The following is a 24482-nucleotide window of genomic DNA, read 5'->3' on the forward strand; positions in this document are numbered from 1 at the left end:
GTGGTGTTGCTTAAGTCTTGTTTATGCAGTATTTTGCATATCACAACTTAATGAAGTTGCATATACACATCCAATTTTCACCTTACTCTGTATACTTCAGATATCTTATCAGTGCTAGTCAATGACGGTATAACAGACTTACTGAAATTTCCATGGTAAACCAAGGATTGTGTTATGTTGTTAAAAATTCAAGTACGGAAATTTCTTGGTACAGTTACCTTCTAATGTGTATTTATTTTACTATTTATTCAAATGCCTGTTTTCAGTATATCTAATGTGAATAACTTTTAATTTATGAAAGATGGTCGAGCTTTGGTTCACAGCATGCAGATCAACTTCATCCATCAGTTAGTCCAGTCGCGGCTGTTTGCTGATGAAAAGCCACTTCAGGACATGTACAACTGTCTGCGTATCCTTCTGAAAGTTCCTTCTGAATAAGCTGTGTAATGTAATCTTGCTCTGTTTAGTAGGTGGAGGCCAAAAAATGTAGCTTTCCTGTTAAGCTAAGGCAAAATGGCTGGAAGAAGAGTGAAAGCAATGGCCTTGGAGACGGTTAAGCTCATTCGCTAGCATGTAAAATTTCATTTTACATACTTGATCTAAAACGGTAAAGATGAAGAACCTGAGACAGCACGCTGTATGGTAAGGCAGTGAAGCAGCAGCTGTTAGTAGATACAGATTCTGGAGGTAGAATAGGATGCTGACTTAAAAGGTATGGGAGCTTACAATTCTTACTATAGAACCATAGTAATATGATAACCATACTGGGTGTTAACTGCATTGCACCTGTATCAATAATGAAATGGGATATAGTATGTACAGAAAAGCAGCACAGTGACTTTGTATGTGCAGAGAACAAATTACTTGATGATATGTAATAGTTTTCAATGAAACAGTTCCTGCAGAAGCAAACACATGCTACTAGTGGGTGATTGTGAAAGGTGGGCTTAGTGGTAATCATAGGATAAACTGAATTTCTTTTACTAATCTTTAAAAAAAAGAAAACATGGTTTGAGTTGAAATCTCTAAACTACAGCTACTGTGATGCTCTTGCCTAGTAAGCTGTCCTAGATTAAAAGGAAATCAACAAACTTTTAGAAATATTCAATGCTGATTACATACATTTATCTCTAGGTTAGTACATTAGCATGTTCTCAGGCAGCATCATGTCTTACTTTTGTAGCAGTGGACTTGCATAGTGAACACAGTCTTTGGATGTCCTCCCTTTCCTTAACTCTCTTCCTTAGACTCCTTCTGCCTAGCACTTCAGCTGGAAGTCCTGCATTCGCAAACAGTAATGCTGATTCAAGAGCGCTGGGGTGACCTAGTGCAAGTGGAGCGATATCATGCAGGGAAGTGCCTTTCGCTCTCTGTTTGGAAGTAAGTTAATTTTAAGAGAGCTGTTAACAAACTTAGTAAATGAAACAAGAGGAGCATTTTCCTTTGCTACGTTTGAGCCAGAATTTTCAGAACTCTATTTTCTTTTTGATGTGGAATTCCAAGATTCCTGAGCACATCTTTTTACTTGTGAAGAAGTGAGCGATGTGCATTCATCTGCATAAAAGCAGTGGATGTTATCATAGTGTGTGCCCCCAGTGGCGCAGTGGTATAAGCTGCTGCTTGTGCCACCGGAGGGCCCGGGTTCGAATCCCCCCTGTGGTGCAGGGAGTAGAAGTGCCGCTTCGCTACACAGGGGGCTCGAAACCTGGGAGTTGGACTCGATGATCTCTAAGGTCCCTTCCAACTCGCACGATACTATGATACTATGATGATAAAATCAGCTCACTTTTGTGGATATCTAAATAAACTGACATTTTGCTTGACTTACACTAGATAGAATAAAAAAAAGATCCAAGTGCTCTTCTGATCCCCATGTTGGGTTTGCAGCCATCCTTGTGTGGATAAAGTTTAATAATGTTTCTTCATTAGAAGGTTAAACTAAGTATTTTATTCAGTTCAGCTTACATAATATTGCTTTTTTGCAGCATTCCCAGAATTAGCTACTGAAAAGCATTTTTTCTGCTATTGTAAGTACATGTTTTAATTTTTCCCTTTATTTTAAGCCAACAGGTGCTTGGCAGGAAAACGGGGACTGCTTCTGTTCATAAGGTCACTATTAAGATTGATGAGACTGATGTCTCAAAACCCTTGCAAATATCTCACGAACCTCCACTACCAGCCTGTGATTCCAAACTGATGGAAAGAGCCATGAAGGTAAAAGTTTGCTTTGCAAGAAGCTTCTACTTCTATGAATCAGCAACATAAAAATACTTGTTCTGCTTTGATTCTGTTTGAAGAGCAGTACTATGACTTACACTAACCTGTCGCTGTAGATCACAGGGTGTTAATGTTGAGACCACAAGTTGTTGTTACAAATTAGTGGTCTTGACTTTTGTCTTTAACATTACACCTACTTTTCAGTACTTTATATACCGCTTATGATGACAGAATGTTGGGGCTATGGGGAGCAGCAGTGAAGCTTCAGTTATCCTTAGTGCTTGGCTTGAGATATTTTACAAAGAGCTCTTATGAGGAGCTTCCCTTTTTTGTCTTGGAGTTGTTGTGCAACCTTCCTATGAAAATCAGCTTCCACACGTGACTTGAGCTGACTACCCAGCAGTGCTATTCAGTTTGGCAAATCTTGCATTATGATTGGAAAATGTTGTACAAAAGAATTGATGTGGTTTGCTTGCTACAAGGGTTATGCAAAACCTGATTTTACATTGTGACCAATGAGGCCATTGTAAATTTGAGATTCATCAAAGTTAATGCTGGCCCTCTTTGATTCTCTACATTTAGAGATTTTACTGGGTTTGCTTTTCTGTTGTTATATAATTACAGCTGAGGTTGTTACTCTGGCTGTCTGGCACAAACAGATTTGTCCAAGTGGGTTGTTATGCATTAGTGTACAGAAAATTTAATATAGTTGTAGAATTGTTTGTGAAGTCTACATAACTGATGGCAGCTGCTGAACTGAAATACTCCTGTGAATGTTTAAATGCTTGATTTTAAGGCCTTGTCTTGGAAAGCTAAACATACAGGAGAAAGTTGTTCTGGTATACATGAAGGTAGGTACTGAAATGTTATATACTTCTGTGCTGGTAGAAATCTATTCTGCATTTATCTTTTATGCAAGAATAGGATTTGGGTTTAATTTATCTTGAACAGTTTTCAGAGCAACGTAATAACGAAGAAGAAGGTTTTGTGGTTCACTTAGGCAAAATATGTAGGTAATACAACTGTAAAGTGAATAGATATAAATGTAAATGGCTTCAAATTAGGTTGCTAAGTCAGTTATAACAAATATGAGCTGGAGATGACAGAGCTTTAGCACTGTAAGAATAGCAAGCCTATACTCTTGGGTTCAGTGGGGTTGCTGGTGTTCACAATCTTCCTCTTCATCTCACTATATTGTTATTCCTTTTAACAAGACTAAAATAAATATGTTACATTTCATTCTACAGCTACGTGAAATATGATCAGCTGTGAAATACGGTCAAAGCACTGGAGCATCTCTCCTGTAAAGAGAGGCTAGGAGGTCTGGGATTGTTCAGCCTCGAGAAGAGAAGGCTTCAGGGAGACCTTAGTGCAGACTTCCAGTACCTAAATCGAACCTAATGGAAATATGGAGAGGGACTTTTTACCAGGAAGTATAGTAACAGGACAAGGGCTAATGATTTTAAATTTAAAGAGGGTAGATTTAGATTAAGTATTAGGAAGAAATTCCTCACAAGGAGGGTGGTGAGACACTGGACCAGGCTGCCTGGAGAAGCTAAGGATGACCCATCCCTGGAGGCATTCAAGACCATGTTGGATGGGGCCCTGGGCATCCTGATCTAGAGAAAATTGTCCCTGCCCATGGCAGAGTGGCTGTAGCTAGATGGTCATTAAGGTTCTTTAAACCCAGACCAATCTATGATCCATATTCTAGAAGCTTTGTTCATTTTTCCATATCTTAAGCTTGTTTATGAACTGGTGCATGCTGAGCTGGAAAATATTCCAACCTTAATCTGGAGCAAGTAGATCTGTACAGGGACTGATAACTGTATGCTTGTTATATTTTGTAGTGAACCAAATACTCAGGTTAATAATGCTTATGTTTCGCCAAGGTTCTCAGCAAATTATTTCCAGAGTAATCATTTGATTAAGCTTTGTTTTTGTGTGCTAGTGCATAAAGACCATGTGTCAAATTTGAAGTTGCTTGGGAACCTTTTTGTTTTCAGATTGACCATCTATCAATAGAAAAACTCCTAATAGACAGTGTCCATGCGAGATCTCATCAAAAACTCCAGGAGCTAAAAGCCATTCTGAAGAGCTACAATGCTAACGACAATTGTATGTGTTTTCTACCAAACTGTGTTTCAAATCTATCTCCTTTTTATCCCTAGGAATGTTTTCTGCTTTTCTTGCTTTCATTAATTTAAACAAAAAAACAACAAAGAATAAAAACATAGGACAGTATGTTCAGTATTAAAAAGATCCAGCCGTAAATTATTCTGCATTGCTAATTAAGATACTCGGTGATATCTACCTGTAAATGTAATGTAATAGCTGAAGTTGCTGGAGTATTATATCTGCTGCGGAAGAGTTAAAAGTTGTCTCCTGTAAAACTAGTTTGGAGTTGAAAGCAAATCTTCCACTGTATTGAGCTGACTTTGGGTGAGGCTTCAGTTGCTGTTGAAGCTTTGAGATTCAAATTGAGCTTACAGTCTTGAAGCAGTAAGTTAAAAGGTATTCATGTTGTTTGTTTGTTTGGATTTCTTTAGTCTACCTTTTCTGATCGGTTTTTTATTAGCACTGTTTTTTTCACCAGTAAATTACTGTATTCAGTTCCCTCTTCATCTTGAGTGTAATAATGTGCAAATGCTTATACTGAATTCAGAATTGCTACAAGTAAAAATTTTTTCTATTAAAAACAAACATGTTTGGAGGTTGTAATGGGCTGAACTTTAATATGATGAACTTGAATCCTGTGGCTAATTATTAACTGTTTTTTTTTTAACATAGCATTCATTGAGACGGCTCTTCCAACTCTTGTAATTCCGATTTTGGAACCATGTGGTCGATCAGAGTGTCTGCATGTTTTTGTTGATCTCCATTCTGGAATGTTTCAGCTGATGCTCTATGGTGTTGGTAAGTAGGTTAAAAAGAAAATAAATAGGGTTGCAAGATATCAAATACAGGCAATATCATGAGGCTATTTTGTGTCAACAGTTGTGTCAAGTCTTTGAAATTCCTGAAGTGAAGGTTAAGCTAATAAAGTTGTGTGTTGGCTAACCTAGGGATTTTAGTTGAATATAAATGGATAAGTAGACCGTTGTGTTTATGATGCGCAGTTCAGTGTATCTTATGAGAAGAAATGACTGAATATTGTGTGACATGATTTGCAATTCATTTTCTTTAGGGCTTATGTTCCCTGGGCAGTGCTGCTAATGATTGCAGTCATTTCATGTGGACATGACTGACCTTAAGTATTTTGAGATATTTTTTGAGTCTAACTTTGTTTCAGATTTCTCTCTTTCTGTGTTTGTTTTGTTGTTGTTTTTAGATAAAGAGAATTCTTTTGGCTTTTTTGCCTGAGAACATACTGCTTTAGTTCCGTAAGCATTACAGATCGTTTGTTTTGTATCTTAATTGTACTTGTTAAATTAAACAAAACACTTTCATTAAAAGGTCAAAAGTTTGCTGTTTTAAGAGCCGATGTTAAGAGTATTTATTCACTTGATATTCTTACAGATCAAGTGACACTGGATGACATAGAGAAGTGTGTTAATGATGATATGAAGCGGATCATTCCTTGGCTCCAGCAGCTTAAGTGAGAGACTTGAATAATTCATTTAGTTTGCATAGAACAAGTTACCATGTTTGCATTTTGGATGTTTGTATTTGCTACACTCTGTGTAGGGAATGTACCTTTTCTGTGTCCTAAGCAACTCTGAGTGATTTTTGACTCCTTTAAATGGGTGGAAGAAATTTTTGCTGGGTGATGCTTGCACAGTCCTCCTTTAGTTTGCCTTCTTGCACATAGCCTCGGGTGTTGCTGCATGAACACTCTGCATGAAGTCTTCTCACTTCATCAGTAGCAGACCACTTGCTTCCTGAGGACCTCATTTTGTATTTATAGTCATTTTCCTTCTCCTTTATTCCACTCTGTTTTTACATCTGAATTCTTCTTGTTTCTCAGGAAAACCAATTTCCCTTTTCATGATACAAAGGGCAAGTGGTCTAGGATTATTTAAATAATACGTTTATCTTCTAATATTTCTGCCCTGGCTGTATTGAACTTCATATCTTTGTTCTACAGAGCCCTGAGATTGAGGCACAAGATATGTTTGGCTCCCCCATAATTGTAGCAAATAATACAAATACAACTTGCATCTGCAGGAAAACCAAATTCCACCTGCTCTTTCTTTTTGGAAATTCCCAGTACTCTGAGCTAATTGCAGAGTGAAGCCTCTATTTAAGGAGTTTTGTTTCTAAAACAGGCATGATGACGCATGAAGCACTGGCACCCTGGAGAAACTAATCAGCCTCCCTTTGTCATAAATAACGTGCTCGAGATAATAGCTTGGGTAGTGCTGCTGTTTCTGAGTAAGCTAGACAGTCCTACAAAGTGTCTTTTCAGACAATTAACCTCAGATGTTTCTGTGAGAATAAAGATGATGCATCCTGTTGGAGAGACATTGAACAGCCATGCTTCTCACTGCTGTTCTCCTTAGAAGATTGACTGAGAAACCACACCGTGCTTTGCTTCCCCCTTTCAAGCCTAGGTTGGCTTTCTGGTCTTGCCACTGTGGCTGAAATCAATCTGAGTAGAATCAAGTTTAATTCCAAACATCAGAATAAATTTGCTTGTCTTGCTGTGGTTCTTTTCCTCTGAATAAGTTTGGAAGTATTAATTTGTTTATGGTGTAATCAAAGGTGATATTAATCTTTCTTGGGTGACTTTCTTACTGTCTTGTTCATCAGCACACAGGAGTGGAGGTTTCTTTTTTCTATACCCAAAATATTGAGAGATTCTAAATCATACAGTGTGCTTGTTTTATATCTTGGTCATTCGTTTTGTATTGTAATTTTATACTGGAATATAAATATATATGTATATTCATTCAACAAATGATTTCAAGGCTTTTCTTCCTAAACTAGCAGCTATCTGTTACCAAATTGAAAGCCATATGTAAATATAGCAATAAGGAAATACAAACTCAGCAGGAAAAAAAGTCTGTTTAACTGTGTGTAGCTTGTGCAGCAGTATTAGATGTTGGTTTAGATTATGGCTGGCTCCTAATTAGTCACTAAAATAATCTAAAGCAGTCTCAAAATACTAATGCCTTTATTTCAATGCAAGGTTCTGGCTTGGACAGCAACGTTGCAAACAGTCAATAAAGCATCTGCCTACAGTGAGCAGTGAAACACTTCAGCTAGCTAATTATGCTAGCCATCCAGTGGGAAACCTTTCCAAACACAAACTGTTTATCAAACTCACTCGTCTTCCGCAGTACTACATTGTAAGTAACTGAAAAATACTTCTTAACTTCTCTCCTCAGGCAATTTGTAATGGTAACCCTTAGATTAGGAAGAAAGTTAATTGCTGTAATCCCTGCCTCTCATCTCTGCCTTCTCTCATTCTCTGGGTCTGTTAGCCAGTCAGGTTCGTACAGAGCGGGGGGAGCATAGAGATCTACTACTCATCAGCTCTCTTGTTCTCTTTATATTTCTTGAAATTCTAGTCTTTCTCCTCTTCTTTGATCCCTTTTGTAGCCACAGTATTAATATCTTAAAAAAAAAAGCTGTGTATTCCTGCAGGAATTGGGGAAAGAATAGAAGCTGATGTAGGCATAAGCTTAACTGAGGGTCTTGTTGATTTTGTTATTTTGTTTAAATGCAGGTTGTAGAGATGTTTGATGTTCCTGGCAACCCCACAGAACTAGAGTATAAATACTACTTTCTCTCAGTGAGCTATGCTGAAGGAGATGACAACCCTGCTACCGCACTTCTGTTACAGCAATTCAAACCAAATGTTGAAGAGTTGGTATTAGACACAAAAAGTGGGAAACAAATGAAAAGTGGTGTCAAGCGCAAGGTATGTGTTTCAAAAGCCTTCAGGCTAGTTCTAAAGCATGGAAGCCAAACACGTGTTCTTAGCATCATTGCCAGCCTTAGTGCAGTTGTTTCGAAGTTTGTGTGGCTGACAGCTTACACTGAGGCTTAGTACACTGGGCTGCTTCCCCAGAGAGGTATTGGGAAACTATTTTCCAACAGTTATTGTATTTGAATTTGTGCTGAGCCTTCTCAGTTGGTCTTAAAGCCAAGGGAGAGCACTGTGCAGAGGTAGTTAGCATAGCTTGTATTAGCAAAACACTGATATCAACATGATACGCTTTGTGCCATAGAAGTGTAGTCTTTGAAAGACTCACAGGGACTGATAAGAGCTGCTTTATGGGGTCGGGTTGACCTGGCTTACTGGTGTGTAAATACTGTTTTGAGGAAGGAGGTGATTATAAAATTACTTCAGAGTAATTGCTGTAGTCCTGAAGTTGACCTTTCAGGCATTTTTTGCAGTGTGTGTTTTATTTCAGATTTGGATGAATTAGGTTGTTCTCTGACATCTGCTCAAAATGTTTACCGCAAAATGAGCATGGAATATGTATTTGTCTCTATTTTAATTCTAGTTGTCTGGCGATCCGTGTTCCGTAGAACCTAAAAAACCAAAACGGACGGGAGAAATGTGTGCCTTCAATAAAGTCCTAGCTCATATTGTAGCCATGTGTGATACAAATATGCCATTTATAGGGCTCCGTTTGGAGGTATGTATTAAGAAATATTTTGTTTGCTTCTTCTGCTGCTCCTGATTCTTTTGTCCGCATGTTCTCTGAACAGTTACATCTAGACATGTTCGCTCTGTAGTCCCCTTTGTAGCTGAGCCTGGGTAGCTGACGTTCTATTCTGGGTTGCTCTAGTCTTGTGGCTAGTTCTCTAATACCAAGCACTGACTTCAGAAGCTGAGGGAAAAGGAAGAATGAGAGGATGAAAGAGAGGTGTGTGGGAGAGCATGAGAGACAACTTTTTATACCACATTTACACAACCTGGTTTTTGGCTTTCCAGTGTTAGAGGATATGAAATGTCTGTCACCCTTAGCAAAAGAGGAAAAAGTAAATCAATAATAAAAATCCTTGAGAAAGCTGCACTTATTTTGCTTGCCTTTTTTTGCATGAGAACCTTTTTCTTGTTCATTCGTAGTTATCCAATATGGACATTCCTCACCAAGGAGTACAAGTAGAAGGAGATGGCTTCAGCCATGCCATACGTTTATTAAAGTAAGGGGATATACTCCTGTTTGATTCCATTACGGTACATATGATTGAGAGAAAAAAGGATTGTTCAGAGTGTAACACTAAAAATGTCATGGGGGCTGGGGGTTGGAGGGAGTTGATTTGTTTCACTCTTGTGTGTCTTGCAGTCCTGTGTGAAGCATTGCTGTACAAAGAGGAAAGTAAGAATACGCTCAAAGCCAGCTATTATTTGTTTTTCTCATTAGCCTAAACTGGGGTGCTATGAAAACAGTCTCTGACAGTCCTCAATCCTAACATCCAGGCACCGCAAAGGAATCTATATCATTATGGTGACTGATGAACTTGTAATTGCCATTTTAGATTAGGTCAGAGACCTGCTTACTCCATATGTTGTTTAACAAGGGACCAGTATGTGGTACTGCAGAGGAAAATGCAAGGAAACCCAGAAAAGGCAATTACATGGTTAAGAATTTGTGAAGGAAACATCTGAGGCTCTTACAGTAAAAAGTGACGTGGACCTCTGGAGGTCATCTGGTCCAGCTGCCTGCTCAAAGCTGAATTTTCCAGTCACCAAGAATTTATGGCACAGAGATTTCAAATGCTGACCTGAGGGGAGTAGTCATTTGATTTGACTGTCTCTGCTGATGCCAATACAGTCCAGCATACAGTGGTCCGGCACTGTTGCGAGGACATGCTGCTGACTCCTATTCAGCTTCTCACTCAGGCCCTCAAGTTCTGTTTCTACAGAGCTACTATGAAGCCAGTCAGCCCTCACCCTGTGCTGCTGCACAAGATTATCTTCCCCTCAGTTCAGGACTGCATTTCTTTTTGCTGAACTTCATGAGGTTTCTGTTAACTCATGCCTTCAGCCAGCTGAGGTCTGTCTAAATGGCAGTCCTGTCCTCCAATGTGCTGAGTGCTGCTCCCTTCTGTTTGACATTACCTGTGTATTCCTTAGCATCATGTAGATTGTTGAAGTTAAGTAGTATTGGCCTCTGTATTAACCCCAAGGGGTGCCAACCATTTGCAGCCACCAATTTTACTTGGAACTTTTGGCCACAGTGCTTTCTACCATCAGTCCAGACAGGTTTTTGACGTTCCTTGGGGCTTACTTCAAGCCTCACCAGTTCAACTTCGGATTATGTTATGAAGTCAAACAAATTATACCAATTTTACAACAAACAAACTACAGCAAATGCCACCAAACCCACAGTCTTCTAAAGCGTAAAATAAACTGCTTAACTTTTTCTCCTCTGCTGAGATACATTGTGGTATAAAGGCATCAGTTTTTAAATGCATCAGGCTGTACCTTTTTAACTGCAGACAAGCTGGATTTAAGGGTGGTGCATGACATTTCTGAAACAAACTCAATTTGTAGAGAAGTTAGGCATAGTTTTACTTTAGCTTTATTTACTCTGTCCTCTAAATTCAGTTCTCCCATTGGGATATGAGTAAATTAGTAGGTATTAAGATAATTGCTAGATTACTCATTGCGTTTCAAGTGAACTTGTTCAGAAGGAGAACCTGATACACAAAATTCAGGTTGCCCCAGAACTTTATTTTCATCTTTTTTAGCTTGTTTCTTTGTAGGAAAGCTTTATGGTGGTGTGCTCCTACTTTTATCTGGAGATCAGGGCAGTTCAGCGGTTCCATTGAAAGTCTGTAATCTGCAAGTGTTGAATCCATATAAAAATTGGTCTTAACTCACTGTGCTTTTATAACATTCTTATAACAAGCAATAGTCCTTGAAGAGGAGTAAGATCTCTGACTGTGTGGTCCAGTTGTCTGTCTTGCTATTGATTATTCATTTTTTCATGCCCAGATGTGTAAGTCCTTCGGGAAATGTTAAAAGGTGGTATTTTTCAGTTTGGGGACTATACTGTGTGCAACTGAGGTCCTCTTTTCTTCTCAAATAGAATTCCTCCCTGTAAAGGTGTAAACGAGGAAACACAGAAGGCTCTGGACCGATCTCTTCTTGATTGCACTTTCCGATTACAAGGTAGAAATAATCGCACGTGGGTCGCTGAGCTGGTGTTTGCAAATTGTCCACTTAATAGCACTTCATCCAGGGAGCAAGGTAAGAGAGGTCAGGTAAACACTGTGTCTTATGTGTTGTCTGCTCTGGTATCGTTCTTTTTGAGTTAAGAGACAACTATCCACTCTTAACATTTCTAATGAGGCACAGTGCACCTCAATCTAACAATCTTGACGCTTGGTTGAGTTGATGCACTTCTATTATTTAAGCATGCTTCCTGGCCTCCCTACACAGCTTAATCATAGTCTGTAAACCCCAGTTTAGGAACCACTTGTTTAATTAGTATTTACTGTTCTAACACTGTAGGACCAACCCGTCATGTTTACCTAACATATGAGAACCAGTTATCTGAACCAGTTGGAGGTCGCAAAGTTGTTGAGATGTTCCTCAATGACTGGAACAGCATTGCTCGGCTGTATGAATGTGTCCTGGAGTTTGCACGGTCCTTACCAGGTACAGAAATAGTCTCCTTTTCTTTAAAACTTATACTTACAGATGACTATGGTTTTCTCATGCTCTTTTCTCTGCTCTCTTCAAAGACATACCCAACCACTTAAACATTTTTTCAGAGGTTCGTATCTACAATTACCGAAAACTTATCCTTTGTTATGGAACTACCAAGGGGAGCTCAGTAAGTAATTCCTAAGTCCACTTAAAATGTCTATTTGAAAACACACTGGGTTGGCCCAGAGCTCTTAGAATTGTGCAACAAAACGTATCCTGGCATTATATTACTGTGTAATTAATATTATTGAATGTAAAAAAAGACAGAAATAAGGGGTGCGGGATTAGTAATTTGCTAGATTCCTTGTTGTCTAGAATTTTAGAGAATTTGTGTAAGGGAAGGAGAGTTGGTCCTTCCGGTATCATTGATCTGTCAGCATAACTTATGGTTGATGAGGGCTGGCCTAGCAGCTTAGTTCAGGTTTACGATGTGTTGCTGCTGCTGTTATGTTGGGATGTATAGGTCTTCTAAGCTTCATGCTGCTTTAGAGGAAGGACTCAGTTTTAAATGTAGTACTGTGCTTTTAAATGGGGCAATCCCTAATTATTTTGTAGCAGTACTGTTCTCTTGTTCAGAAGTCTAGCTTACTCTGTAGCATTTGAATTTACAGCATATTAATGACTTTGACTGCAGTCTGTGTGCTTGCTCACTCCCTTGCATTAAATGCAGGGCAAGGAAGGAAGTAACCACATTTATTACAGACTAAGACTATATTTGAGTGTGCAACCGATGCAAAGTAGCTGATGCACTCAAAATTTGCATCCCAGGAAGTCTCGGTGTTCATTTTTTTTTACAAGCATTTCTATGTGCATTTTATTGTGACTGTTAGTCTTAGCAAGCAGAGGGAGTAGCACTGTGGATTTTATGTGTCACTTCCTTACTTATTAGCTTGTCCAGTTCTTTTTTTGTGCCGTGGTGGCAGTAATCAGTCCACCTCCAGCAGCTCTTGATCAGTTCTTTGTGGTGTGAGTCTCTCGTGTTTAATTTCTGCAGTCTCAAGCCTGTCAGAAAAAAAGCACTTTGTTCAAGTTGATTGACTTGCTGAAGTAACTGTCCGGTTTGCTGGTTGCCAACAATCCAGCTAACTAAAGTTATACAAAAGCTAGCAGAAGTCTTTTCAGAACGTCAGCGCTGAGTTAGGAATCTGAGGTTTTGTGAAGAAGGATAAAAATGAGAGCAGACCAGCTTTCTTGTAATAACCTCTTGGTTATAGTTTCCAAGGTCATTTTGTTCTCGGTGTTGCAGATCAGCATTCAGTGGAACTCCATACTCCAGAAGTTCCACATTTCACTGGGAACTGTTGGCCCAAACTCAGGTTGCAGTAACTGTCACAACACGATTCTACACCAGCTCCAGGAGATGTTTAATAAAACACCAAACGTGGTGCTGCTGTTACAGGTAATGTTTTAAACACGTCCCTCAAGAAAAGTCCAAGGTGATTGAGAGGTGACTACTGATTAAATTGTTATCTTCAAAGTTGTGTGTGTGTTATTGATTATGAATCTCCTTGGCAGAAGGTGACTTGGGAAAGATGGTACCTTTCCTGCCCCTATTATCTCTGCCCCCACCCAGCCCAGATTTTGCAGACTTTTGCTTAACAGTCTGGTTTCTGGTCTCTCAGTATCTGTTCTTTTTCAGGTTTTGTTTGACACTCAGGCTCCATTAAATGCCATCAACAAACTTCCAACTGTGCCCATGCTGGGTCTGACTCAACGCACTAACACTGCCTATCAGTGTTTCTCCATTTTGCCACAGTCGCCTACGCATATCAGACTGGCTTTTAGGAACATGTACTGCATTGACATCTACTGCCGGAGCCGTGGTGTTGTAGCGATACGTGATGGAGCATACAGTCTTTTTGACAACAGCAAAATAGTTGAAGGTTTTTACCCTGCGCCTGGATTAAAGGTGACTATTTCTAAGTTGTTTTTAGGTTGATATGTCAGGTAACTAGAGATATTTCCTATTAATGAGCAAGGCTCACTGTTTGGTGGTGATGAAAGACTTCTTTTTGAAAGAAAGGAGGATGGCTGTGAGTTGAGCTTAAAGATCCACTGAAAAATTCTGTTTATGAATTCATATGTTTTGTAAACTTTGTATACTACTTGTAATAAATGCTTACCAGTGGTTAGTTCTGCTGTTGCTAATGACCTCAACAAACACTGGGGTCATTCATATAATACAATGCAAATGGAAGCAACTGTTTACTAACAAACAAAACTGTTTTATCCTCAGACATTCCTGAACATGTTTGTTGACAGCAACCAGGATGCACGGAGACGATCTGTGAATGAAGATGATAACCCTCCTTCTCCTATTGGAGGTGACATGATGGATTCTTTGATATCTCAGCTTCAGCCTCAGCAACCGCCACAGCAACCACAGCAGGTAGCCTACAGATGAAAGTTGGAAGTGTTCGTTGTCTTCCACAAATGCAGGTTTTTAAGATCTTACCCTCTGAAATGAGTGGCAGTGCAAAATCGAATGGGAGACTATAAAAGCATTACACAACGGAATTTCCCTTGGGGCAAAACATTAATTTGTCATTTTTTATTCCAGTGTAAACAACCTATAGCAGATGACCAGCAATTTTGGAGTGTGAGATTTGCCACTTTAGAAGCAAAGCTTTGGTGGAGGGTGGGAAAATGGCTGTTGAAGTTGGGAGATATGGGGTGGGGAAGGGCAGGAGGAAGAGTCAGGAGGCTTCTCTGTACAGAGAGGTGGATAAGAAAGGATGAGATGCACTATAAAATAATTAAATAATTAAAATATAATTAAAAGCATATTGTGAACAAGGTGGTAGAGTGAATTGAATGTCAGATGAGGATCAAACTCTGACTAGTATTCTCTTGCACATAATTCAGTTTTTGTTCAAAATAATAAAAGACTTTTGTTGTCTTGTGTTAACACCTTCAGCCATTTGCAAAGCAGGCAGGAGCATCAGGAGCATATCCTCTTACTTCGCCACCCACCTCCTATCATAACACAGTGACACCTTCTCCATCTATGATGCACACACAGTCACCAGGTGAGACGGCTGAGAATATGTGCTAATCATACTGAAAATACATAGGCTGCTTTTTGTGCATGCATAGTTTTCTGATATTCAAGCTATGCTTAGCTCCAAGTTAGTCACGATAATATACTTTATAACGTGGAAAAACAACAAAGCAAAGTCCTGCCGTTCATGTTTTGAAGAGTGTATTTTGAAGCATAAAAAAAATGGCAGAAGTGTGTCATCTTGAGCTATATAATGTTTGAGACTGCTTTATTCTTCGGGTTTATAGCTTGCTCAGTGAAAACCTGTTCATTTTAAATACCTCCTTCAGAAAAGCTTTTTAATTAATTTTAATTTAACTTTAGTCTGGGGAAAAGGAGGCTGAGGGGAGACCTTATCGCCCTCTTCCAGGACCTGAAAGGTTCTTACAGTGAGAGTGGGGCAAGTCTCTTCTCACTGGTGACTAGTGACAGGACGAGGGGAAATGGCCTCAAGTTGCGCCAGGGCAAGTTTAGGTTGGATATTAGGAAGAACTTCTTTACAGAAAGGGTGGTTAGGTACTGGAATGGGCTCCCCAGGGAGGTGGTTGAATCACCGTCCCTAGATGTGTTTAAGAGCCGTTTGGATGTGGTGCTCAGAGATACGATTTAGCAGATGGTTGTTAGAGTTAGGGTACTATGGTTAGGCTGCGGTTGGACTTGATGATCCTCAAGGTCTTTTCCAACCTGGGTAATTCTATGATTCTATGATTACCAAAGCTTATTAGCTTTCTGTTTCTAACTGCTACAGTGCAACAGCTGAAAGTATTTAAATTTGAGGGGAAAATGCCATTCTTCAAGTCAGGTATCTTGGAAAGTTTTGCGTGCGTGTGCGCTGAGTTCCTCTGGAAAATATAATCTTCATGCATGTACAAGATGCAGCCTTTTTAGCGCAAGAAAAAAATCCTTGTGAATTTCATTTGCTGGCTCCCTAAAATGAGGGAGCTGTAGCAGTTGGTAGAAAAAAAAAAGAGAGAAACATGGGAAATATGTTTGTTATTATGTGATATCTTTGATTAGGAAACTTACATGCTGCAAGCTCACCTAGCGGAGCTTTAAGAGCGCCATCACCAGCATCTTTTGGTCCAACTCCTTCACCTTCCTCCCTTGGAATTACAATGGGTCAAACAGCAAACTTTGCCAGCCCACACGGTGAGTTCCTTACTGGCACGTCTGTATGCAGGGACAGGGAGAACACATTTTCTGCTTGAAATTGATTCTTCCTGGGCACTGACTTAAGTAGCTGTTTTTATACATGCGTGTAACTGTTAACAGCAGTCAAAAGTCGCTGCATGGCACAGATTACAATCAGTGAAGGCTCAGGTGGTTATTTTAGCACCCCAATAAAACTGGAGATGAACTAAGTGGAATAGATGTACAGTAGGCAGTTTCAGAAGCTTGCTCTGATCAGCCTTTGTAATAGGATATCACACCAAAGGTAATTCTGCAGAAACAGTTCCAAGATAGAGCTTAGATTAAGAACAACTTCAGCTGGAGGCTTCATCCTTTAGCCGAGGCTTTCATTTGCTAAGGGGCAATAGAAACATCCATATGCAAGAGCTCTCTTGAGTTTCACCCCAGTTGTGTTAAACACATTGATTTGCCTTAATGTTCAGTTTTGTTTTATTTTGAAAAACGCAAGCAGGAAACCCTTACATTTCTACCTTGTTTTTTTTTCATCTGCCCGTTTAGTCCAGATGTAAAATGAATCCTGAAAGACTGGAGGCATCTTAAAATTGTATAGATTTTGCAAGTATTTTTTAGATTAGTAAACCTTGGATTTGATTTTATTTTTAAGTTGATGATGGTCTTGTAACATCTGCAGGTACCATAGATCCAAGCTCACCGTACACCATGATGTCACCCAGTCAGCGTGCAGGGAACTGGCCAGGATCTCCCCAGGTTTCTGGTCCATCACCAGCAGCACGGATGCCTGGAATGTCGCCAGCCAACCCTTCCCTTCATTCACCTATCCCAGATGCCTCTCATTCCCCACGAGCTGGAACAAGTAGGTTGCATTATTGTGAAACATTTGTGTTTAGCATTTCTAGTTTGTTTGTGTCTCAACATATCGGTACTTTCTTGGCGTAGTAAAATAGGTAAAGAAATGAAGCCTTTATTCTGGACCATTTCAAGTATTCTCTAGCAAACTAGAAAATGAGTTGAATCATACAGCGTTAATGTCAGCCGGATGATGCCTTTTAAAATACAAAAGTTAGTCTTAAACTATTGAGCTCCATGACTCAAAAAGTCATTGGAATGAAAACGGTGATAGGCATATTTGCCTACCAAAAGAATATCATCTCATATTAAAGAGCTGTAATGCTGCTCTTGCAAGATTGGTCTAGCTGTCTTTGGATCTCATTCAGTTTGTTGTACAAAAGTGATATCTGCTGGCACACTGAAGGAAGAGGAAGAGGGAATATGAATGAATGTTACTGAGACTTTGCACCAGTCAGAGGTTGAAGCTCTGATGCTTTGACTTTGCTCTGTTGCCTGTTGTTAGGCAGCTAGATTCTCAAACAAGAAAGATTTAAGCTTTGGCCCAGGCTGATCATTGCTTGAGTAGTGATAGCAAATAAAGTGAACGCATGTCTTAGGTTTCAACCTAAATTCTTCTTTACTGCAACTACTTTTTTCTTACTAATAGGTTCCCAAGCAATGCCAACAAGCATGCCTCCACCTCGTAAACTACCTCAGCGTTCTTGGGCTGCATCCATACCTACAATCCTCACCCACAGTGCCTTGAATGTCCTGCTGTTGCCCTCTCCTACCCCTGGGCTTGTGCCAGGACTAGCTGGCAGCTATCTTTGCTCCCCTCTTGAGCGATTCCTTGGATCAGTTATTATGAGGAGACATCTTCAGAGGATCATACAACAGGAAACGGTATGGTTTAGGATGTGTTAATAGTGATATGCAAATATCACTTTGGAGGTGTTCATTTTAGTGCTTCTGTACTCCACGTCTTCAATTAGACACAAGCTGAAGCACCTCAGATATCACAAATATTTGCTATTGAACTTGTTCTGTTGTACTTCTGAATGTGCCCATCTCAAGTATCAAAATTTGAGAAAGTATATAGTTTAGTTTCCTTTCCATGCAAGCAAGAACTGGAAAACCTCTTTGGTCAAGTGAAATACAATAACTGACACAATAACAGGACGATGATTTTCTGATGCTTTGGTTTCTCTGAGTTTAGTACATCAACTGTGAGTTAACTAGTGCAGACAGAGAGAGGTGTACTGTGGATGTCTCTCCTTGGCAGGAATGTCTGAGAAAGTAGTTACCAATTGACAGTAAACAAAACACTCAGTCATGAATGTTGCTTTAGGGTTCAAGACAAACGATGTCACCTCTTTGCTTCTTTCTTTAAGTGATGAAGAAAAAGCCAAACCCTGCAGAGGGTTCATTCTCAAGGCAGTTTTACCTGTATATAAGCATCGCATTTCTTCCTGGAAACTGCATAAGTTAACCTCTGAAGTCTCAGGAATGAATTTCATGAACAAGTCATTGAATGTGTTGCTTCTTTTTGTACAGCTACAGTTAATAAACTCCAATGAACCAGGTGTAATTATGTTTAAGACGGAGGCACTGAAGTGCAGGGTTGCGCTCAATCCCAAAACCAACCAGACCTTGCAACTCAAAGTAACGCCTGAAAATACAGGACAGTGGAAATCGGAGGAGTTACAAGTTTTGGAGAAGTTCTTTGAAACAAGAGTAAGTACTCAGATCACTGATGCTTATGTTTTTGTGTATTGCTTTCAGTCTCTCAGCATTGGTTCTCCTGTGTTTGATTGGGTTATGTAAGGGCTGCAAAATATGGGAATTTAACAGCACATGGTTACCATGTTAAATGATACCACTTAGTACTGCCTATTTAGATAATATCTGTGTCTTTCTGTAGGTTGCAGGACCACCTTTTAAAGCAAACACCCTAATAGCCTTCACAAAATTATTAGGGGCTCCAACGCATATCCTCAGGGACTGTGTTCACATCATGAAACTTGAGCTGGTAAGTTAGCCTGTTCAGTTCAATCGACTTTAATTACTGTAATTAGGAAGGAAAAAAAGCTTTATCTACAAAGACACAAATTACTTTGTGTATATATTGCTTAGTGTTAATAAAGATGGTCGTGTTTTACTATTAGCTCTTCTGGAAACTCCCAAAACTTCTCCCTTAAACCGATGGTTTCAAGAAACTGCAAGTGTGCTACTGCACACTGTACGCATTCATAGCCTGGTTGGAGTCTTTATCACTGTGTTCTTGTTGTCTGCTATATTCTCAGTTCTTCAGAGTTATTTTGACTTGTGCTGAACTTGGAAATATCTGTTAGTTAGAGGAATGGTCTACTTTCTAACTCTCCCCTGCTTTATGGATATATATGTCACTAATGTGAGACTTTGCTGTTTTTTCTTTTCCTCTGTGATGCTCTTTCTAAACAGTTCCCTGATCAGGCAAGTCAGCTGAAATGGAACGTGCAGTTTTGTTTAACAATTCCTCCCAGTGCACCACCAATTGCACCTCCAGGAACACCTGCTGTTGTGCTGAAATCCAAAATGTTGTTTTTTGTAAGTAGGGCTGTTGTAAAATTTTGTGGGCCGCGTATCTTTGAAATCACCACTGGTTGGGGATAAGATATGTGCTGTGTCCGATGATCACAGCAGCTACAAATGTTGTGCTGTCTGGGAGCATAGCTTTGCATGTATCTCTTTAGTAATGCCTCACTCCTGTAAAAGCACAACACCGCTTTGTGTTTTGTGCTCTTGAGGAAATGCTGACAGTATATCCCAAAGCTCAATTTCCTCTGAGCTGCAGGTAGCTTTGTACGCTCAACTTTTGATTGTTTTGCTCTTTGAAACACTTAGTGCCTCGATGGAGTGACACATAGTAGAGGTTCTGGGGAACCACTTACAATTCTGGGAGAGCATGAATGAGATTATTAGAGCAAATATGTGGGTGTCATCTCCGAAGCAATGCTCAGTGTAGGGTGATTCTGAGAATGAGAGAGTGCCCCAGTCCACCCTCTCAGTTTTCAGACACTTCTGTAACAGAGAAGTTATCATTCTGGTGTGCGCTACCTGTAGGTCTTGACTGTTCATCAAAATGAGAAGTTGTGATGAAGTGTGTTGTTCAATTAACATGCTTTGTTGTTTTTTTTTCCCCACAGCTCCAGCTAACACAGAAAACAACAGTCTCACAGGAAGCTGTTAGTATTATCGTCCCAATTATTTATGATATGGCTTCGGGTACAACTCAACAGGCTGACATTCCCAGGCAACAGAATTCTTCTGTTGCTGCTCCAATGATGGTTAGCAATATTCTAAAGAGGTTTGCTGAACTGAATTCACCACGACCAGGTACTGTACATGTCCAGTAGATATATTCTCTCCACCCAGACATCTGTGACAAATCTCCAGTGTAAAACTAAATCTCTCTTAAGTCTGAATTCTTCTTGGTTCCTGTCATACTTCTTTAGTGATCACAAACTCCTGATATGACAGGCAATACGTAACTTATTAGCAAGCGCTGACAGTGCAGCAGACTTCTATGCCAGAAGGTTACACTGGTGATTCAGGCTGAATATCACTGTCAAAGTATTGCTCCAAAGTAATAGAATGCACCTCTCGTTGGCCCAAATCTTCCTGCACAGTAGGAGTTCTTAACAAATGTGCCCAGAATGAGTCACGATAAATATTCTATGGTCAAGTGTCAGTTTTCATGCTTAACTATAAAGTTATTAAGCTTAACAGTAGAATATAAGGGAATGTTAAAATAGTTATCATAACTTGTCCATGTGCTGTGAATGGTTAAGAAGTAATTGGTGTGACTGTATACATCTCTGTCAGCGTGTTCACTAGCAGAGGTGTACACAGTTCTGCCTGCCAGACGTACTGTGAAGTGTTTGAGCTAAATAGCTTGCTCTGAATGTTCATTGGCCCGTAGGTAGGTAGCGCACTGGGAGCAGCGTTGTACTTTGCTTTCCCTCGTTATACCTTTTGGTTTCTTTTTTTTACACATCTGACAACGCTGAGCAGCAGTGGCAGGTTCTGTGGGCAGTGTGTTGTCTGTAAGCATGGTTTGAAAAGCTAATGCTCTAATGGCTCACAAGAACCAACTTTCAGTTCTGCTGTAGTCGCACACTGAAGAACAAAGCATTTTTTTCAGTAATAACCCACTGAGTAGTTTGAAGTTGTGAATCCAGAGGTTGAATTCTACTTCTACTCTGTGTAATTAGTCATCTCATCATGTGGTAATTTTAACTATGCCTGATGGTTTGTTTTGATTGCTAGAACATGAGTAATGTTTATCTTAAATTGGTGTGGATATGCATACATTTTGGAGAACTGTGATGAAATTTAAATTAACACACGTTTCCTGTTTGACATGTAGTAATAGTGTAGGTAAATAGGGAGAGTAGCTTCAAGCTTGCCTGTAAGAGTTCTGTATAGGATAGGATAGAACCATTGGTTAAATAGCTCTTTTTATTTCAAGATGCTTTTGTCTAAACAGCAGGTGTTCCTTTTGCAAGGTGCTTCCCCACTGAGTTACCCTAGGGAGGGAAGGAGCAGATGCTTGATTTGCTGTTTATTATTGCAGTCAATTGTGTTTAAAGTAAACCCTCCACAGAGTCCTACAGCTTAGGGAGTCAAAGCAGCTCTTGAGTATCCCAGGTGAGGTGTCTCCTGGTAATTGTTAAGTAGACGAGGAGAGACAGTTTTTGTTTGTCACACCAGTCTGGAAGTAAATTGGGAGTGCAGTACAGGCAGCAGAGTAGAGACAGGGAAAAATACAGATAGAAAGAGCTGATGGGCCCCAAGCAGGACTGTATCCAGGCAAAAAAAACCAGTTGTAGCAAGCTAAGCAGAGGACAATTCTGATAGGCTTTCCTCTAATTTCTGAAAGAAAGGATGAGTCTCTATTGACCTCTCCCACCCTAAGTAGGGTATTTCCTGAGGACATTTAAATTGCAGTTTCATATGTTTTTACTTTCAAAACTCACATTACTGTGTCTGACAAAAGACAACAAGATACCTTCTGTTCTTTATCACTGACTGAGGTGGGAGAGCCAACAGATTATAGCAGACAGTTGGGAGATCCCAAGTGCGTATCCTTCCTGTTAGGATGCTACTGTGCTGTACTCAGGATTTCCTACCTGTGTTAGGCCTTCTGCTGCCCTACTTGCAATTTGCGTGGCTAAGTGAATTTTTCACAGTCAGAAAGGATTGGGGCTTCCCACTGAGCACGGATGATATTATTGACACTGTCATTGTAACCCATAATCAGCGTTGCCTCATTTTGGCTGTATCTTTTTTTTTTTCCACCTTTCTCTCTTTGTGAGAAAGTATTTTGTATTCAGTATAATTTTCCTCCTAATAAAATGGCAGTAACTGAAAAGTAAGTTCTTTTGGGAGAGTTTTATTTTCAGATCTGTGGGCAAGCACGTGGTGCTATGTTTAACAGTAGAACGCTGACTCATCGCCAGTGCGCTGTCCTTCTGACATCACTTTGCCAATACCTCCCTGGGGAAAGAAAAAAGCCGTTTTATTTTTGGGCTATAGTTACGTGTGAACTGAGATGGAACCAATGTCCTGGAGTAAGAGAGTTAAGTTTGAGCTGTGAGCCTCCAACCTGCTTTCTGTAGCGGGCTTCTGTCTGGTAGGAAAGTCCCTACAGCTGCAGGAGGTGTTTCCTACAGAGGAGCTCCAGGGACTTGTGTGGTGTTTCTTAAAAGGCTTTACCACTAAGTTGGCTAAAGTCTGGTTGACAGTGATGCAGTGGATGGTACTTAGCCCCAGTTTGAGTCTTTGCTATGGTAATGATTCGCTCTAAACAATCTTGGGAATCTCTAGTTTGGCAGTTAGGATTAATGCATCCTCCTCTCGTATCTCCTTGCTCACGCTGTTGCTTCTTCAGCAGCAAAATTCAGGCTCTTATAATGGATGTTTCTCCAAATATGCAGGAAAAAACTGTGACAGGGTACAGTAGCGGCTATTAATCGTATTCTCTTAGCAGGATGCTCCTCGTGCTGGGCTATGAGGGCAGTAATGGCCACGCTTGAAGCACGCCAGCAGGCAGAGCGTTGGCCCAGCTCAGAGGGAGCGCGAGTAGCGCGCTTCCTCACCTGCCCATTAGAGTTAAGCCCTGCCTGTTGCTCTGCCGTTGCGTGTGATGCTAACATGTCTCTTTTCCCTGTTCCAGGTGAATGCACAATATTTGCAGCCGTTCGGGATTTGATGCTTAATCTTACGCTGCCCCCTGGTGGGCGTCCATAGACACTTTTAAAAGAAGGCTGAAAATGAGACAAAACAGCAAAAAAAAAATAAAAAAAATAAAAAAATAATAAAAAAAATCTCTCTGAAATTAAGCCTTCAATTAAAAGAGGACGTTTAATTTTACTTTTTTTTTTTTTTTTTTAAAGAGCTAAGGATAATAAACTGGCAAACTTTCAGGGATGCACTTTCATCAAATGAGTATCACCGCGACTTTTGTATAGTGCTGTTGTATAGTGTGTTTTGATGGGAGACACTTCAGACTAGGTAATAGATTGAAGTATCAGCTTGCTGGTAATAGATTTACTATTCTGTTTTATACTATACAGAGTATGAAGATGCCAAACTTGTTTGCTTTTTTTGTTGTTTTTTTTTCTTACGTTTTGGTGTAATAGTCTTTTTTTAAGGCAGGTCTGTCATTTTTGAATACTGTAAAACTGTGACAAACTTTATATTGAAGCTGTATTTTAATATGACTGCTTTGAATCCTTAAACAATTTATTTGGGCTTGTTGTAAACATGTCCCCAAAAAGCAATATTTAATAAACTGGATTAAAAAACAAAAAGGTATCTTAATCTGAATGTTGTATCATCTTAAACGTTATTCCTCTCTGCTGTAGTCACTGGCCAGATCTCTGTTATTCACGCGTACTTGGCTATCTATTACCCTGTTTCCCCCGTGTGCTGCTAGCTTAGGAAAAAATCTTAGCGGTGTGGTTTTGATTGATTCTGAGCTTAAGGAAACACCTTTTTCATCTGTCATGAAATATTTAGACACCTCAGAAACAGGAGAACTGATTCATCCTAAGCTCTTCACTATGAGAGTGGTGAGTTGCTGGCAGAACTGCCCAGAGAGGTTGTGGGTGCCCCATCCCTTGAGGTGTTCAAGGCCAGGTTGTATGGGGCCCTGGGCAGCCTGGTCTAGTATTAAATGTGAACATTGGTGGCGCTGCCTGTTGCGGAGGCATTGGAGATTCATGATCCTCGAGGTCCCTTCCAACCTGGGCCGTTCTGTGATCTTATTGTAAAAGCAGGTAAGAAAGATAGAAACTTGAAGCGTATGCCCTGAAATTGGAGAGGATGATCCAAAAAAGCTGAAGGTGACAAAAGTAAATGAATAAATAAATAAACATAGAAGCTAGCTCACATTTAGTGCTTTGAATTGGATTTGGATAAGTTTGTCAGCGAAGATAGAAAGCTCTCATAATGAAAGAAAGCTTCTGTCTTGAAGAATTCCCCTATCATTTAATCATTTGTCCGCATGGATTCGTATTCTCCAGTTTTTACTGAGTTCAGCTTGGTTTCCTGTCTTGAGAGTATAGCAATCTGCAGCCCTAGCTG

The 24482-nt window shown here is 39.9% G+C and overlaps 1 protein-coding gene across 1 annotated transcript in view; it reads left to right on the forward strand.

The window, feature by feature from the left end:
* Window positions 1-23737, forward strand: part of MED14 (mediator complex subunit 14) — a 35741-nt gene extending 12004 nt beyond the window's left edge. The window contains exons 7-31 of the mRNA XM_072351072.1: window positions 302-409; window positions 1248-1380; window positions 2064-2214; window positions 4224-4335; window positions 5008-5133; window positions 5737-5815; window positions 7349-7508; window positions 7889-8083; window positions 8673-8807; window positions 9242-9318; window positions 11211-11371; window positions 11636-11782; window positions 11869-11960; window positions 13080-13232; window positions 13473-13742; window positions 14070-14222; window positions 14751-14862; window positions 15891-16022; window positions 16696-16878; window positions 17521-17756; window positions 18408-18587; window positions 18775-18882; window positions 19314-19439; window positions 20039-20228; window positions 23071-23737. Coding sequence (XP_072207173.1) covers window positions 302-409; window positions 1248-1380; window positions 2064-2214; window positions 4224-4335; window positions 5008-5133; window positions 5737-5815; window positions 7349-7508; window positions 7889-8083; window positions 8673-8807; window positions 9242-9318; window positions 11211-11371; window positions 11636-11782; window positions 11869-11960; window positions 13080-13232; window positions 13473-13742; window positions 14070-14222; window positions 14751-14862; window positions 15891-16022; window positions 16696-16878; window positions 17521-17756; window positions 18408-18587; window positions 18775-18882; window positions 19314-19439; window positions 20039-20228; window positions 23071-23144 — 3593 coding nt within the window. The 3' untranslated portion in view covers window positions 23145-23737. The remainder of the gene's footprint in view (window positions 1-301; window positions 410-1247; window positions 1381-2063; window positions 2215-4223; window positions 4336-5007; window positions 5134-5736; window positions 5816-7348; window positions 7509-7888; window positions 8084-8672; window positions 8808-9241; window positions 9319-11210; window positions 11372-11635; window positions 11783-11868; window positions 11961-13079; window positions 13233-13472; window positions 13743-14069; window positions 14223-14750; window positions 14863-15890; window positions 16023-16695; window positions 16879-17520; window positions 17757-18407; window positions 18588-18774; window positions 18883-19313; window positions 19440-20038; window positions 20229-23070) is intronic.
* The last annotated feature ends 745 nt before the right edge of the window (window positions 23738-24482 follow it).

Source organism: Excalfactoria chinensis, chromosome 1 (genome assembly GCF_039878825.1).
Source record: "Excalfactoria chinensis isolate bCotChi1 chromosome 1, bCotChi1.hap2, whole genome shotgun sequence".
Classification (NCBI taxonomy): Eukaryota; Metazoa; Chordata; class Aves; order Galliformes; family Phasianidae; genus Excalfactoria; species Excalfactoria chinensis.